General features: G+C 45.2%; 1 protein-coding gene across 11 annotated transcripts in view; it reads right to left on the reverse strand.

Moving 5' to 3' along the window:
* Nucleotides 1-14,869, reverse strand: part of APBB2 (amyloid beta precursor protein binding family B member 2) — a 385,290-nt gene that overhangs the window by 66,101 nt on the left and 304,320 nt on the right. For all 11 annotated transcript variants that reach the window (XM_070791347.1, XM_070791344.1, XM_019962637.2 and 8 more), the window contains 2 exons: nucleotides 7,699-7,845; nucleotides 5,140-5,267 (listed from right to left, as the gene is read on the reverse strand). In XM_070791347.1, coding sequence (XP_070647448.1) covers nucleotides 5,140-5,267; nucleotides 7,699-7,845 — 275 coding nt within the window. The remainder of the gene's footprint in view (nucleotides 1-5,139; nucleotides 5,268-7,698; nucleotides 7,846-14,869) is intronic.

A 14,869-nucleotide genomic window follows, 5' to 3' on the forward strand; every position in this document is an offset into this window, starting at 1 on the left:
TGTTAATTCACACCGCTGGTTTTATCTCATTAAGGAAAGGGACCAGGCCTAGATCGTGGAGTTCTTGGTCTCCCTGCTGACCCCAGGTTACTTTGGCCCATCCATATGTCTTGTCGGGATTAACGGAGGAGCTCCTCCTTGGACAGAGGACAGTGCCCAGGAGTCTCTCTTTGCCTAGTTAGCTGGGTCACTTAAGGCAAATCACACTCTCTGACCTCAGTTAATCCCTAAAATAAAAGGGTTTAAAGACATTGGCTACTCAGCCATCTTTTACATTTAAAAGCCTGTAAGTTACAGTTTGACATATTTTAACTAGTTTACAGTCAGGATGCCCCATGCATCAGCCCCCCACCCCAAGTCCCGAAATTAAGTAGCATTTTTCACAAGAATCAACACAAAACAACACTGGCAGGAAAACAAAAGCATGAACTCTGTGTGGTGAGACTTCTAAAGCAACGTAAACCAGGAGCTTGGTGGATAAAACCAGTTGGGAATATCCCAAGAGAAGAGAAAATGAGAAAAAAAAAAAAAAATTACTCAGTGCACTTGAGACTTACTATGTTATTTAGATAAAAGTTCCCCAAGATCTTAACTAAATCAGTTAAGCCCAAGATAAACATTTGAAAACTTATGAATAATCTATCACAAGGTAAAAATTGTTCATCAAAAAGAGAAAAAGAGATGCATAAAACACGTTCTCAGAAGAGACGCTCTGCTATACAAACTATAAGCACAAACAGTATCTCAGGGCCAAGATTCAACCTGCAGAAGAAAGCGCTTTTAAAAAGTACTTGTGCACAATGACTGTGAGGGTTGCTGTTAATTAGGAAGGAATTTTATTTCCTTAGAGCAGGCCCAGTGGGGGTCTCCACTTATAATGGTTATTTATTACAAGGAATTCCAATTCTTTCTAAAGACAAAATAGCAACCTAGTATTGCCACTAATTTAAATTAACAAGTTTATTGACCAGAGCAGTATTTCCTAAAGTGTGTTCCATGTGATCACATTTACATGAAGAAAAGAGTTCTAGTCCACATCAGCACAGGAGAACCTGTGAGATGGTCCGGAGCAAAGGGGCTTGTTACACTTGGTTTAACACACTCTTCCAACTGACCCTAGAGCTTTTTCCGCCCCCTCATTTTAAGGGAAGTCTATGAGCATCTGACCTGATTAGTGCTCCATGCTACACTGACCTGGAAAATCCAACTTATGGGGTCTGAAACCCTGCAACTATACCACTTTCCTTTCTCATGGGAAACAAACCGGAATAGCAGACTATTGGCAACACCCAGAGGATCTGTGCGCCCCTTCCTAGACCTGCCACAAGAGGCAGAGAGAGTCCCTCTCTCAAGTCTCCTGTGTTCAGAAGTTGTGTCTCCTTGCTGCTGATACCTCTTTACAAGAATGAGGAGCGTGCTTTCTCCCAGGGCCCAGTGAGTAAACAAGAGAGCTGTGGCCAGGATTGGCAGAGCCCCTGAAATTGTTGTAAAGTCCCTCCCAACCCATCCTTGGAAGAGAAGCCTGTAGGTCCACAGAAACAAGATGCGAGGTGCCACTGTGGTCGCCTGCTCCAGTCCCTGGAGGCAAAATGCCAGCCCTACAACTCAGTGCCACCGGCACACACGACAGCCTCCCACAGGAGTGGGTCAATCTGAGTGCTCCCTGGGGCTGCAGTTCCAATTCTGATTGGAAATGCAGGGCTCTTCACGAAACCCCTTTCCCCACTCTGCGCCTCTGGGAGCCTTAACATTTACTTCACTGTGATCAAAAAGAACGTAAAGTACAGAACGGTCAAGAAAGAGGAGGGTGGCCTCCCTTTGCCTAGTAATCATGCTTCCCGGGTGATACCAGTGGCAAAGAATCTGCCTGCCAATACAGGAGACATAAAGAGGTATGGGTTCAATCCCTGGGTCAGGAAGATCCCCTGGAGAAGGAAATGGCAACCCACTCCAGTATTCTTGCTTGGGAAATACCATGGACAAAGGAGTCTGGTGGGCTATAGTCCATGGGGTAGCAAAGAATTGGACATGACTGAGTGAGCATACGGCAGCATAATGCAAATGGACTCTAAGAAGCACCATAATTAAGGCTGGCGTTGAGTCTCAAGAACAAGACAAAAACTTCAGTTCTGTCCAGCAACCACTGACACCCCACAGGGAATCAGCCTCTGGCGCCAAGGAGACTTCTTAGCTAATCATAGTAAGAGGCTTCTCTGAATCAACCTGGGGGATTAGTAGGGGGTGTCACAGCTGGATCACCTCCCTACCCAAAGTAAACTTCCTCCATAAGGAATTTCTGCAGAACAAACCAAACCCACTTGAAAACCTTAAGAAAATGCTAAACCCCAAATAACTTTATAAATTCTGAAATTACATGGCTCAGTGAAGCACTCAGAATTTCACGAGAATCTGCCCTTCATGCCTCTGGTATACATACTTTTCATATTCATTTTAACCACATCAAGAAATCCCCTAAGAGATTCCATTTTCTCAGCAAGGGAAGTTACAAAAGAGAATTCGAAATGGACTTGTTTTTGCAAGCAAAATGAAACACTTTTATGTTTTATTCATGCAAAGTGTAAGTCCCTTCGCAGCATTACAAATTGAATTTGCTCTTGTAAATTGCTGTAAAGGAAAAAAAGAAAAAAGAAATCAAAAGCAAAACCAAGTATCTTAAAAAAAAAAAAAATCAGGAATACAAAGGTCCCTTCTTTCAGAGAATGAAAACTGCACTGGGGAGAAACTGAAACTTTCACTGACAGACATATTTTTAATTTACTGCTTCCAGAAGCAGCCCAGCTCAAGGGCCCCCAGCCAATGCAGGAGCTTCCTGAGGTCCTGAAAGCTAATGTGGAACCCTCCATGTATTTCTAAATTACACTTACCTGCTAACATTGAGTAAGAACAAGAAGGGGTTTAAAAAACACAAGTAACCCAGTGCACATTTCAGAAACATAACCAAGGCAAGGTAACCTGACTTATACTGATATCATTGGGTGCAGTGGCTGCTAAGTGGGGTGCAGTGGAGGGGTGGGTAGTTCTTTCCACTTTGTAGGACAACTGAACACAGCCTCTAGAACAGCCTCTGGTCCTCTGTTATCAAATGATAAACTGTACTCAAAACCTCCCTGAGGTCTGATCCCTCCCTCACCCTCTGTTTGAAAGGAAACCATGTAATTAGCTGTCTCTCCAAGTGGATGTTGCTTTAACAAATCAAAGCTAACATGCATTAAGCATTTTCTATATCCCCATCACCCTGCCAATTACTATACATACACACAGGCATAAACATACACATGCTTCGTGGTCCTTGTTATCATCCCCATTTCACACATAAGGGAAACTGAGCTCAGGGCTTGAATAATTTTGTCCACTGGAATTTGAATCATATTTTTCACCCTGAATGGAGAGCATTTGGCCTTACTTTAAAGAACTGGGGTGACCTGAAAACCTCATTGATGAAATCCACTCACAAGCTAACCTTAAGAAAACACAACCCCATCCAGTTGGACATGCATATACTGATCTTCACCTCGGCTCCCGTCTTAAAAACAAACATGGAGGATAGGAAGGAGGGAAGGATCAAGCATCTTACACTCTTCCATCAAGGCTAAACGTTTTAAAATATGTACAGACATCATCATGTCTTTTCCTTTAATTTCAGCGCTCCAGCTCTCCCACGCAAGTGAATGACAGGTGCAGATGCATAAGCTAGCTACTTACTCCCTTCAAAGCACCTGGTACAGCTGTCACTGTTCATCACTGTTACAAAAGCTCAGAGATACAGCTGTGCTCCCAGGGAGGTTTATCCAATCAGCCATCAAAGGACACTCCACCTCTCTCTTTTGCAACCATTTCTACGTCTGGTTCCAGCAAAAATGCTTGTTCTTTGATGAATGCTTATCCATTTTCCTTTCAGGCTTAGCATTTGGAACTGAATCAAAACACTATTGAATTTGCTACTGCCCGAGGCTGGGTGAAGCCAAGGCTGAACCCCCTAGAGGACCACACAACCCAATAAACCAGAAAACCCAGGAATGGAGTCACAGGCTCGAGAGAGCCATCTCTGTCATCTGGGATTTCACCAGCTTCCGCAATGCTCTTGTCCATTTTCAGCAAAGTAATAAATCATACTACAGCTCATCCCTAAATGCTAGGAGATCTTTGGGCACCTTGAGAGTTGCCAAAGATTAATTATAATTCAAGAGTTAGATGCATTTCATGCAGCCCGATTACTTAAAAAAGTATCAAATTCTGATGTCTGTGATACCTGCCACTTTATTACTTAGAACATGTACTTGAAAACCGGAACTTCCCTGTTTCCAGTCACTCTGGAGACCAAAAAGATTCACAACACATCTAAGTAAGAAGTACTTGCTGGAAATGACAAACATTCAGTAGAATTTCGAAAAATACACACTGAATGGAATGTTGGTAGGACCAGACATTTCAAATGTTAAAAATGTTCAGCCAACTTCAAACTCCAGAAGTTCCTGATGAGCATGAGTTAATGACCTAAAGCTCGTGATCAACAAGGTTCTACTGTATAGCTATATTTGATATCCTGTGATAAATCATAGTGGAAACGAATATGAAAAAGAATATATATATATACACACACGTGTAACTGAATCACTCTGCTGTATAGCAGAAATTAACACATCATTATAAATCAACCATACTTCAATAAAATAATTAAAAAAAATAAAGCTTGTGATTAGAGGCTGTTCAACCCCTCCCTTCCAACAAGCCCTCTACGAAGAAAATACCAATAGCAGAGCATCTGAAATAGCTGAGACTCTACTCTAAAACAGACTGCAGAGAGGAGGCAAAAAAAAGGTGAGAGTTCCGAGAGTCTGGATGAGCTAGGAACTTATATGGGATGGGTGGGTGGAGAAACATGCAGAACCAGAGGCAGGGTCCAGGGCTGAAAAAGGTCTGAGGGACAGAAACCGGAAACGGAAGTAGCTTGGTTTATGAGGCTGGGATAGAGATGTGCTTTCATTTTTCACATTTCTGCAGAGAGTTCACTGTCCAGTTTCATAGTCAGTGACATGCAGTAACAGCAAGGCTCCACCTTGGCACTAAGCTAAAACCGGGCCACCTGGCGCGGTGACAGAGGACACGTGGGGCACTCACCGGCCGTTGTCGCGGCCCACGCCCCACACGCGGATGCTGACGATGGGCTGAGCGTGGAGCACGCTGCGGTCCATGGGGTCCACCAGGCTCAGCGTGTCGTTCTCCAGGACCAGGTACATGTCCTTCCCCTGGGATTCAATGAGAAGACCGCTTACCTTCTGCACAAAACTATGCATCCTCAGGACATTTGTGGCTACCCAGGGATGTCGCTTCAATGATCAAAATATCGCCCCCTGGGTCTGAACTTTGTTTTTTAAGGGAGAAACATCCTCTCCTGATTAAAATATTTATAAATCCTTCATCTTCCCCTCACATGCCCAAATTCTCTCTCCTTCTCCAAATCCTCTGAAATGTGTCCCTAGCCTGCTTTCGAGCTGGCTCTTATTTTTAATTATTTACACTTTGAATCTTTACTCTAAGAAAAAAGGCTAATGGCAGGTTCCCTGGAGAATTTGGTCTCTTACTAACTCCAGGTTGGCCAGCCTCTCGTAACCCCTCTGTCCCCATTCCTTGCCTTCTGCCCAGACCCTACCAGCCATCCCTGTGATGGCCTTCCTGGACGCACAACAAGGGCTGTCTCTTCTCGGTTTGTACACCACCTCTGATCTGTGTGATTTGCCCGGTAAATAGCAGGCACAGCTGTGTGCCACTTCTCGGTGCTTCAGTAGCTAATGCTGATGTGCCTTTATGACATCTCAGATATTACAGCACACGCTTCAGGCTCCTTGGCTCGTGAATGGGCTCACTTGCCTCAGAGCTTGGTTTGTTATTATCTCCAATTAGCAGATGGGGAAACTGAGGCCTACGGGTTAAGTGACTTGCTCATGATCTGACACAGAGGCTGAGATGCCTTTAGCCACGGGGCGGGGGGGGGGGGGGGGGGTGCTGCAATAAGACCAATACTGGGGAGGAGGAGGTTTCCAGCATCACTGTTCAGGCTCTGGTCTCCAGTCTCCCCACATATTAACGGCTCTTTGAGGGCAGGAACGCTAGCCTATCCAACTTCATTCTCCTCGCAAACCCTCAGGCATTTTAAGAAATTATTAAATGTTTGCTGTCTGATGGAAAGGCTGTGTCCACTGAAGGTCACAGTCAGCCCAGATGCTGTGGTGTGGATGCCAGGGAGGTCTATGCTTCGCTATGCGATGCTAAGTCGTTTCAGTCGTGTCCAACTCTTTGTGACCCCCTGGACTGTAGCCTGCCAGGCTCCTCTGACCATGGGGATTCTCCAGGCAAGAATCCTGGAGTGGGTTACCATTTTCTTCTCCACCAGGATGGTCTAGCGGAGCAGAATGGTGAGGCTTCTTGGCCGATCTTCAAATTCCAAAGCGGGACAGATTAACTGCTCCTCGGTCTGGGTTTTAAGAATGATATCCCATCACAAGTTCTCAGAGTGAACATAAGCTCTGTTGCTGAGGTGGCAGACATGGGTGTTGCAATGCCTCTGCTCGTCAAGCATCTACAACTGAGATCCAGGATGATTTGAAATCTCCCGAAACGGGAAGAGAGCCACTTCCAGGCAAGAGCACTGGCAGAAAACAAAACTTGTGCAGGCTGTTGTAGAGACCCTACACAGCCTGGAGCAACAGACAGCAGGCCGCCTCAGACCTGAAGCGCCTCCCAGTGTCTCTGTTGGGAACTGCAGCTCACAAGGCTTGCTGTGGGCAGGGTTTTTTCTATGGACACGTCAAGTCACAGTCGTGTCCAGACCCTGAGTAAAGAGCTAGCTGCTAATTAACCAATCTGTAGATTAATCATGATTGAGGTGCAGGTCCTGGAGAGATTCTGTCTCCCAGCACCTCATGGAGGCTGGGTAGCTGGTGAGCAGCTAAGCAATGGTTGGCAGAGCCAGGAGAATGAGCCAAGCTATGGGGGAGGGTTGCAGTTCCCCAGCCTGTCCCCCCAGTGAAGGCCAGGCTCCCTTCTTCCCGCTTTCAGCTGAGGGCTGCCACGTGCTCAGGAGCTGCGTGATCAGAGAGTCCTGAGGAGCTGGGCCCCGTGAGCAGGGCAGGTCCTAGGGCCCCCGGGGGCCAACCAGGTGACCTGCTTTGGGATAACTGAGAGCTGACTGGGAATTTTTGGTGCCTTTTCCCTCTCTCTGTTCTTTCCCACCAGGAACTGGGTCATTAGAAGTAACCTCAAAGAAATCTGCAGCCAGACCCAGTGGGGAGTGGCCCCCAGCGTAATTTCCACCCACTGGGAGATCAAATCCACCCCGCCCCTCCCCGCCACACACACACACACACACACACACACACACACCCACCCACCCACCCACACACACACACCCACCCACCCACCCACCCACCCACCCTTGGGATTGATTCAGGTCCTCACAAAGGCAACAAAGCCATCTTCATCAGTCAATCCTACCAACAATCTCCGTATCACAGGACTCAACCAGGGACCACTGCCGAGTGTGGAACACCCCTGGTACCCAATAAAAACCTTCAGCGCTCCTCAGCACTGTGTCTCTCGGCTCTTGGGGCTCTGGGGTTTCATGAGGCACAGCGGGACTGCAAGCAAGTCTGACATTAATTATTTTCACCTGTAACTTACCTCTCCCCAAATGCCAACTGTATCTCGGATGTCGTTTTTGCAGTAGGAAAGCTGCCTGATGCAGTTGTTGACGGCAACACTACTCTTGCCAGGAGCGAGGTCCTCCTCTGCCATTTCCACCCACCCCAGAGAGCGCACAGCGAAACACTAGGAGAAAATCAGAGAACCGGAGATTACCTACTGGCCCCAGGTAGCCTAAGATCCTCTACAAAATGTGCATAATGTGTCTTCAATGACTATAAAGTGTTCAAGCATCTAATTTAATAACTAATTCTCGATTGTTGAAAAATTTAATTGTGGCTATATTTCACTACTAAAAAATGTAGTAATAACTATATTCTTGCCTACTTTTCTGTGTGTGTGTTCAGTTTTTTTCTTAGAACCAATTATTAGAAGTAGAATGATAGGGCTAATGGGTTTAAACATTTGTAAGCTCTTTTTTCTAGAATCTGGCAGTATCGGTATCTTTTATCTAGTATCAGGCAGGATTTTTCAATATTAAGAACCTCAGAGGGTTCTCACAAAGAGTAACCTCTCTGAGATTTGTTACTTGTTAAGCACCTAGGAAAAGAAAATAGAAGGGAGAAGGAATTAAATACATGTTTGGCACTTGTTTCTAATAGCAATGGGGCAAAATGTATTCTCTAATATCCAGAAATGAAGGAAAACAGAGGGTGGGGGTGTGCATTCATCATAACAAATCTCAGTGTTTGTTATTAGCACCAAATCCTGAAAAGTCTACAGAATAATGAACCTGTAAGAAAACTTAGAGCACAAATTTAATTTATTCTTTTATCATTTAGAGATATTCAATTTGAGATTATACTCATCTTCTTTTTAAAAGTTCAGGTATTCAATTTTTTTTTTAATGTGGAAAGTATCATATGCATGTTGCAACAAATAAAAAATCCAAAAATTTATAAAGAAGTTCATGGGACATATAAGGGCAATTTGGATATAGCATCTACCTAGTGGTTAACTGCCAGGGTTACCAGGTGGCTGGAACTGCAGTCTCCCATGGCAACCTATGATGCAGGTCTCCTCCTGAGCTGCACATCAATTGAAGGGACCACGTTCCCAGGACAGGAGGGGCAAACAAGGCGCCACACTCCTGTGGAGCCAACAGGCTGACTCTCAGCATCTTCTAAAGTTCCCATAACTGCACTTCATAACAAAATGAAGAAATGCAGCAAAGTTTCCTAGAGGGACCACATTCAGTCTAGTTTTACCTTCCTTGTGTCTCAGCCCCTATACCCAGACGGGGTGCCTCCTTCCTGAATTGTTAGTCACTTTCTCAAAAAAATATCCCACCAAAATACTGAAAACGGTAACAGAATGTGGATCCCCAGGTCCTAGAGGGGAAGGACCGAGGTACCTAGGACCCGGTGCGGACCCCATGTGGAATGGGACAGCTCCCGCACACTGATGGTGCCCATGAGGCCTCTTACAGAAATACCAAAAAGAGAAGGTCATCGCTACAAAAACCGCAAAAGCTACTCAGGACCCCAGGTCCTGGGGAAAGGTTCTGGGAGAGGTCCTCACAGTTCATGTGCGAGCGTGCATCTGTTGGAGAGACACTGCCCAGGAGGAAGATGCCACAGGAGCCAGGGCTGCTCCCTCTGAGGCTCTGCTCCCTTTATCCTGAGACCAAACTACTCCCGCAAGTGGGCGTGTCAGAAATGCCGCAGGAGGACACCATAGTGCGTCTCCCCACGTTTCATTAAGACCCACAACTTCTGACTGGTGTGAAATGGTACCTCATAGTGGTTTTGATTTGCATTTCTCTGATAATGAGTGATGTTGAGCATCTTTTCATGTGTTTGTTAGCCATCTGTATGTCTTCTTTGGAGAAATGTCTATTTAGTTCTTTGGCCCATTTTTTGATTGGGTCGTTTATTTTTCTGGAGTTGAGCTGTAGGAGTTGCTTGTATATTTTTGAGATTAGTTGTTTGTCGGTTGCTTCATTTGCTATTATTTTCTCCCATTCTGAAGGCTGTCTTTTCACCTTGCTAATAGTTTCCTTTGATGTGCAGAAGCTTTTAAGGTTAATTAGGTCCCATTTGTTTATTTTTGCTTTTATTTCCGATATTCTGGGAGGTGGGTCATAGAGGATCCTGCTGTGATGTATGTCGGAGAGTGTTTTGCCTATGTTCTCCTCTAGGAGTTTTATAGTTTCTGGTCTTACGTTTAGATCTTTAACCCATTTTGAGTTTATTTTTGTGTATGGTGTTAGAAAGTGGTCCAGTTTCATTCTTTTACAAGTGGTTGACCAGATTTCCCAGCACCACTTATTAAAGAGATTGTCTTTAATCCATTGTATATTCTTGCCTCCTTTGTCAAAGATAAGGTGTCCATATGTGCATGGATTTATCTCTGGGCTTTCTATTTTATTCCATTGATCAATATTTCTGTCTTTGTGCCAGAGTCTACAAATAATAAATGCTGGAGAGGGTGTGGAGAAAAGGGAACCCTCTTACACTGTTGGTGGGAATGCAAACTAGTACAGCCACTATGGAGAACAGTGTGGAGATTCCTTAAAAAACTGGAAATAGAACTGCCTTATGATCCAGCAATCCCACTGCTGGGCATACACACTGAGGAAACCAGAAGGGAAAGAGACACGTGTACCCCAATGTTCATCGCAGCACTGTTTATAATAGCCAGGACATGGAAGCAACCTAGATGTCCATCAGCAGATGAATGGATAAGAAAGCTGTGGTACATATACACAATGGAGTATTACTCAGCCATTAAAAAGAATACATTTGAATCAGTTCTAATGAGGTGGATGAAACTGGAGCCTATTATACAGAGTGAAGTAAGCCAGAAGGAAAAACATAAATACAGTATACTAACGCATATATATGGAATTTAGAAAGAGGGTAACAATAACCCGGTGTACGAGACAGCAAAAGAGACACTGATGTATAGAACAGTCTTATGGACTCTGTGGGAGAGGGAGAGGGTGGGAAGATTTGGGAGAATGGCAATGAAACATGTAAAATATCATGTAGGAAACGAGTTGCCAGTCCAGGTTCGATGCACGATGCTGGATGCTTGGGGCTGGTGCACTGGGACGGCCCAGAGGGATGGTATGGGGAGAGAGGAGGGAGGAGGGTTCGGGATGGGGAACACATATATACCTGTGGCGGATTCATTTTGATATTTGGCAAAACTAATATAATTATGTAAAGTTTAAAAATAAAATAAAATTAGAAAAAAAAAAAAAAAAGACGCACAACTTCAAGGGCCATGCCTTCAAGTACTCATTTTCTGCTTCCTGCAGGGGGCGCTGTGCAGCTCAGTAACTTTTCTTTGTTGGTTCCGAACGTAGTCCCTGGTGAGTAAAATCACAACGCCACAATCTCCCTGCTTCCATCTGCCATTTTGATCTTGCTATGCACCAGCTTATAATGGAAAATCTCATCTCTCCCACCTTCACCAAATGTGTGGAGGTTTTCCAATATGCCAAAGAGCAGTTCTCAGTCACCAGCAGGGTGTCTAAAAGTTCAGCTTAATTCTGACACTAGCTACCTGGAGAAAGCATCAGATCCCACAGGTATAGGGCTCAGCCCTACAAGACCCCCTCTCCCTCACACCCCTGCCAACTTCAGTTGCCAACTGCAAACCTGTTATCACCTGAGCTTCTAGCCAACCAGCTACAGCTTACATGTTCTAATGGACCTTCCTCACTGGGTTCGCTTTATTCGCTAGAGTGGCCAGCAGAACGCAGAGAAACATTTTATGTACTAGATCGCTGATGCAGTTGTTTGGTCACTAAGTTGTGTCTTTGCGACGCCATGGACGGTAGCACACCAGGCTCCTCTGTCCTCCACTATCTCCTGGAGGTTGATGATAAAAGGATACAACTCAAGAACAGCCAGAAGGAAGAGATGCACAGGATAAGGTGCAGAGGAAGTGTGCAGAGCTCTCATGCGCTTCCCAGGGACCACTCTCCCCAGCCTCCACTTGTGCACCAGCCTGGAAACTCTCTGAATCCTGTCCTCTGGGTTTTACGGAGGCTTCATTACGTGGGCATGATTGGTTAAATCACAGGCCACTGGTGACTGAACTCAATCTCCAGCTCCTCTCCCTTCCTTGGGGATGGGCATGGGACTGAAAGTTTCCAGCCCCTAGAACCCAGTGGGTTCTACTGGCAACCAGGTCCCACCCTTAGGTGAGTTCTAGAAGTCATCTGATAGGTATTTACTCATTTATTCCTCACCTCAACCCTACCAGGTTGATACTAAGTTACTGTGTCCATTTTACGGAAGAGGAAGAAGAGGGAAGCAGAGGCTGATAAACGGTGGACCCGGGTTTCCAGCCCAGGCAGTCTGACCTCTGGGCCTCTTACTGCTCTGCCCTATGCCTGAGATGTTGCTGGAGGGGCAGAGTCCGTCTGGGCTGGGCCACAAGAGGTGCAGGAACACAGTCAGCAAGGTCAGTACAGTCGAGCGTGTCTGGCCCAAGAGCATGTGTCCTCCTGCCGTGTCCGACTCTTTGCAACCCTATGGCCCACAGCCCGCCAGGCTCCGCTATCCATGGACTTCTCCAGGCAAGCATACTGGAGTGGGTAGTGATTTCCTCCTCCAGGGGATCTTCCTGACCCAGGGATGGAACCGCATCTCCTGCATTGGCAGATTCTTTTACCATCTGAGTCACCAAGGAAGCCCAGCAAGAGCAGGGACAGCCTAAATCACCATTTTAGCTCTAACTTATAGGTATGTGATCTTGGCTGTGTAACTTACAAAATCTCATTTATTTGCAAAAATGGGAATAACAGTAATACTTACCTCAGAGGGTTCTCACAAGGAGAAAACAACATAATACAGGTAGCAAACACATCATGAGCACTGCTGAGTGAGAGTGTAAATGCTTACAGAGCCACACACACCTTAGAGGGAGTCAGCCAAGGGGGAAAATGAGAGGAGATTAGGAGATTTGTAGTTAGCGTGATCCCCATGTTCCAACTATCCCCAGGATGGTTTTGGTTTATGTTTGTTTTCTGGCAAAATCATTAAGAGCAGCTCCTTTTATTCTCAAAAGTGTCCTAGTTTGCACAATAAATTATAGTCACTGTAGTCAAAATTCCAGTGAATTCACCCTCTGGCACAGAGACTGAGGTTTGAATGTATCATATGCATGAGATATGCCCAGGTGGAAATGGGTTCAGCATGGCAGGGTGTGTGTGTGTATGAGTGTGTGTATGTGTGTGTGTGTGTGTGGCGGGGGGTGGTGAACAGGGAATACCCTAAGACACCAGCATTACTGTGGGATGGTGCTATGCTCTAAAACTAGAAGCCAGGAACACATTTCTCCACTTTTTATACAGCCTATTACAGAATCCTATAGTCTGTGAATACTCAAAGAATTTACTAACATTAAGGCAGGTGAAAAAGAATACTGGCTGGTTTTTGTCTTTGAGTGCATGGATTTCAAAAAACAATAGTCCTCACAATACAATTAATTTTCTGTATGTATTCAATACTGCTGTAATTTAGTTTCTGATCTGAAAAACTTCACCACTGGTCCCTACGGCCACAGTAAGAGGAAATGGATGTGTGTGGGAGAAGCCCCACTAAGAAGCCAGCTCTATTTCCTCCCAAAGAACCAAGCAGCAAAGAGCAATCTGTGCTACTTGGTGCTGCCCCCGTGTGGCCAGGAAGGTTTATAGCCACCACTTTTCCTTAAAGTCAGGAAATTACTAATATACAATCAGCTTTCCGAATAAACACTCATAGAATAGGAGGAACTCAAAATATTCAATCCAAATACGTAATCAAATATCTAATCAATCTGACTGTTTAAACACTTTTTTAAAACTTTGAATAAAAAAAAAATCAACATTTGTTCTCTGATGCTCATTCTTCAATAGCTCTTTACCAAAAGGGTAAAAATGAGTAATGAATGGTTCAGGGGTCTGTGTCATCAGGCGGATCCAGATTCAAGTCACGACTTTGTACCTACCAGCTAGTGACTTTGGGGAAATCACTGGTCTCTAAGACTTAGTTTTTTTATCTGTAAAATGGGGATAATAATAGTACCTTGTGGCTCAGATGGTAAAGCGTCTGCCTGCAATGTGGGGGACCTGGGTTGGATTCCTGGGTAGGGAAAATCCCCTGGGGAAGGAAATGGCAATCCACTCCAGCACTCTTGCCTGGAAAATCCCATGGATGGAGGAGCCTGATAGGCTACAGTTCATGGGGTCACAGAGTCGGAAACGACTGAGTGACTTCACTCACTTATACTTTATAGTACTGTTGTTAGACTGAGATAGCATATCTGGCATATAATAAGAACCCAATAAACATTTATCATGTTCTTGATAAATTTTAACTTTTATGTGTGGATTTTAAAGATTTCTCTACTTTAACTGATATCAGACACAACTAAAACACTCAGAAGGCTCTGTTAAAACACAGAAAACCGGACACCATCCCCACAGTTTCTGATTCCATGGGCCGGGGTAGGGCCCTCAAACCTGGATTTGTAATAGTCTCCCAGGTGATGCTGAAGTTGCAGGTCTGGGGACCACTGATCCTAAAAGGCAGATCTAGGTTCAAATCTCAGGATTGCCACTTGCTATGTGTGATATTGGGCATGCTCATTAACCGTTCTGTGCCTCAGTTTCCTCACCTGTAAAACAAGGACACTGAAGTCCCTGTCTCACAATAACCTGTGCATATTGTGAGGATGAACTGGGCAGAGTTTGCTGCTGTGCCTGTTGCTGCCATCAGTTATTATGGGCATTTAGGGAACCAAGGTCACGGCTGAATCAGGAGGGACGGGCTCTTGGTTGGGGCTTCTTTCTCTCCCACCTGTTCTCTCTCCCCTGCACTGGAACCAATGGTCGTATCTTGGTTGGAAACACACATCCCGTTTCAACTTCCGTTTGAGTCCTCTATTAATAGAGACGGATGCCTGCAGAGAACCTCTTTCTGAGACACATGTCGAGGGGTAGAACACAGTGCCAAGCCTTGGTTTCTGAGGCCCGTCAGTCCTGTGTCCGCATTCCTCTAGTCCCATCATTGTGGCTCAGCCTCCAGGAACCTAAGCTTGCTCAGTTGCAAGATGACAGTAACACTAGGCTCAGAGCACCAGGAGAGCCAAAGTGAACCAGAAAGCTCAGGGAAGGGGCGCTGCAGGCCCTCAGCAAATGCTCCCTCTCTTC

Source organism: Bos indicus, chromosome 6, assembly GCF_029378745.1.
Source record: "Bos indicus isolate NIAB-ARS_2022 breed Sahiwal x Tharparkar chromosome 6, NIAB-ARS_B.indTharparkar_mat_pri_1.0, whole genome shotgun sequence".
NCBI classification, from domain to species: Eukaryota; Metazoa; Chordata; class Mammalia; order Artiodactyla; family Bovidae; genus Bos; species Bos indicus.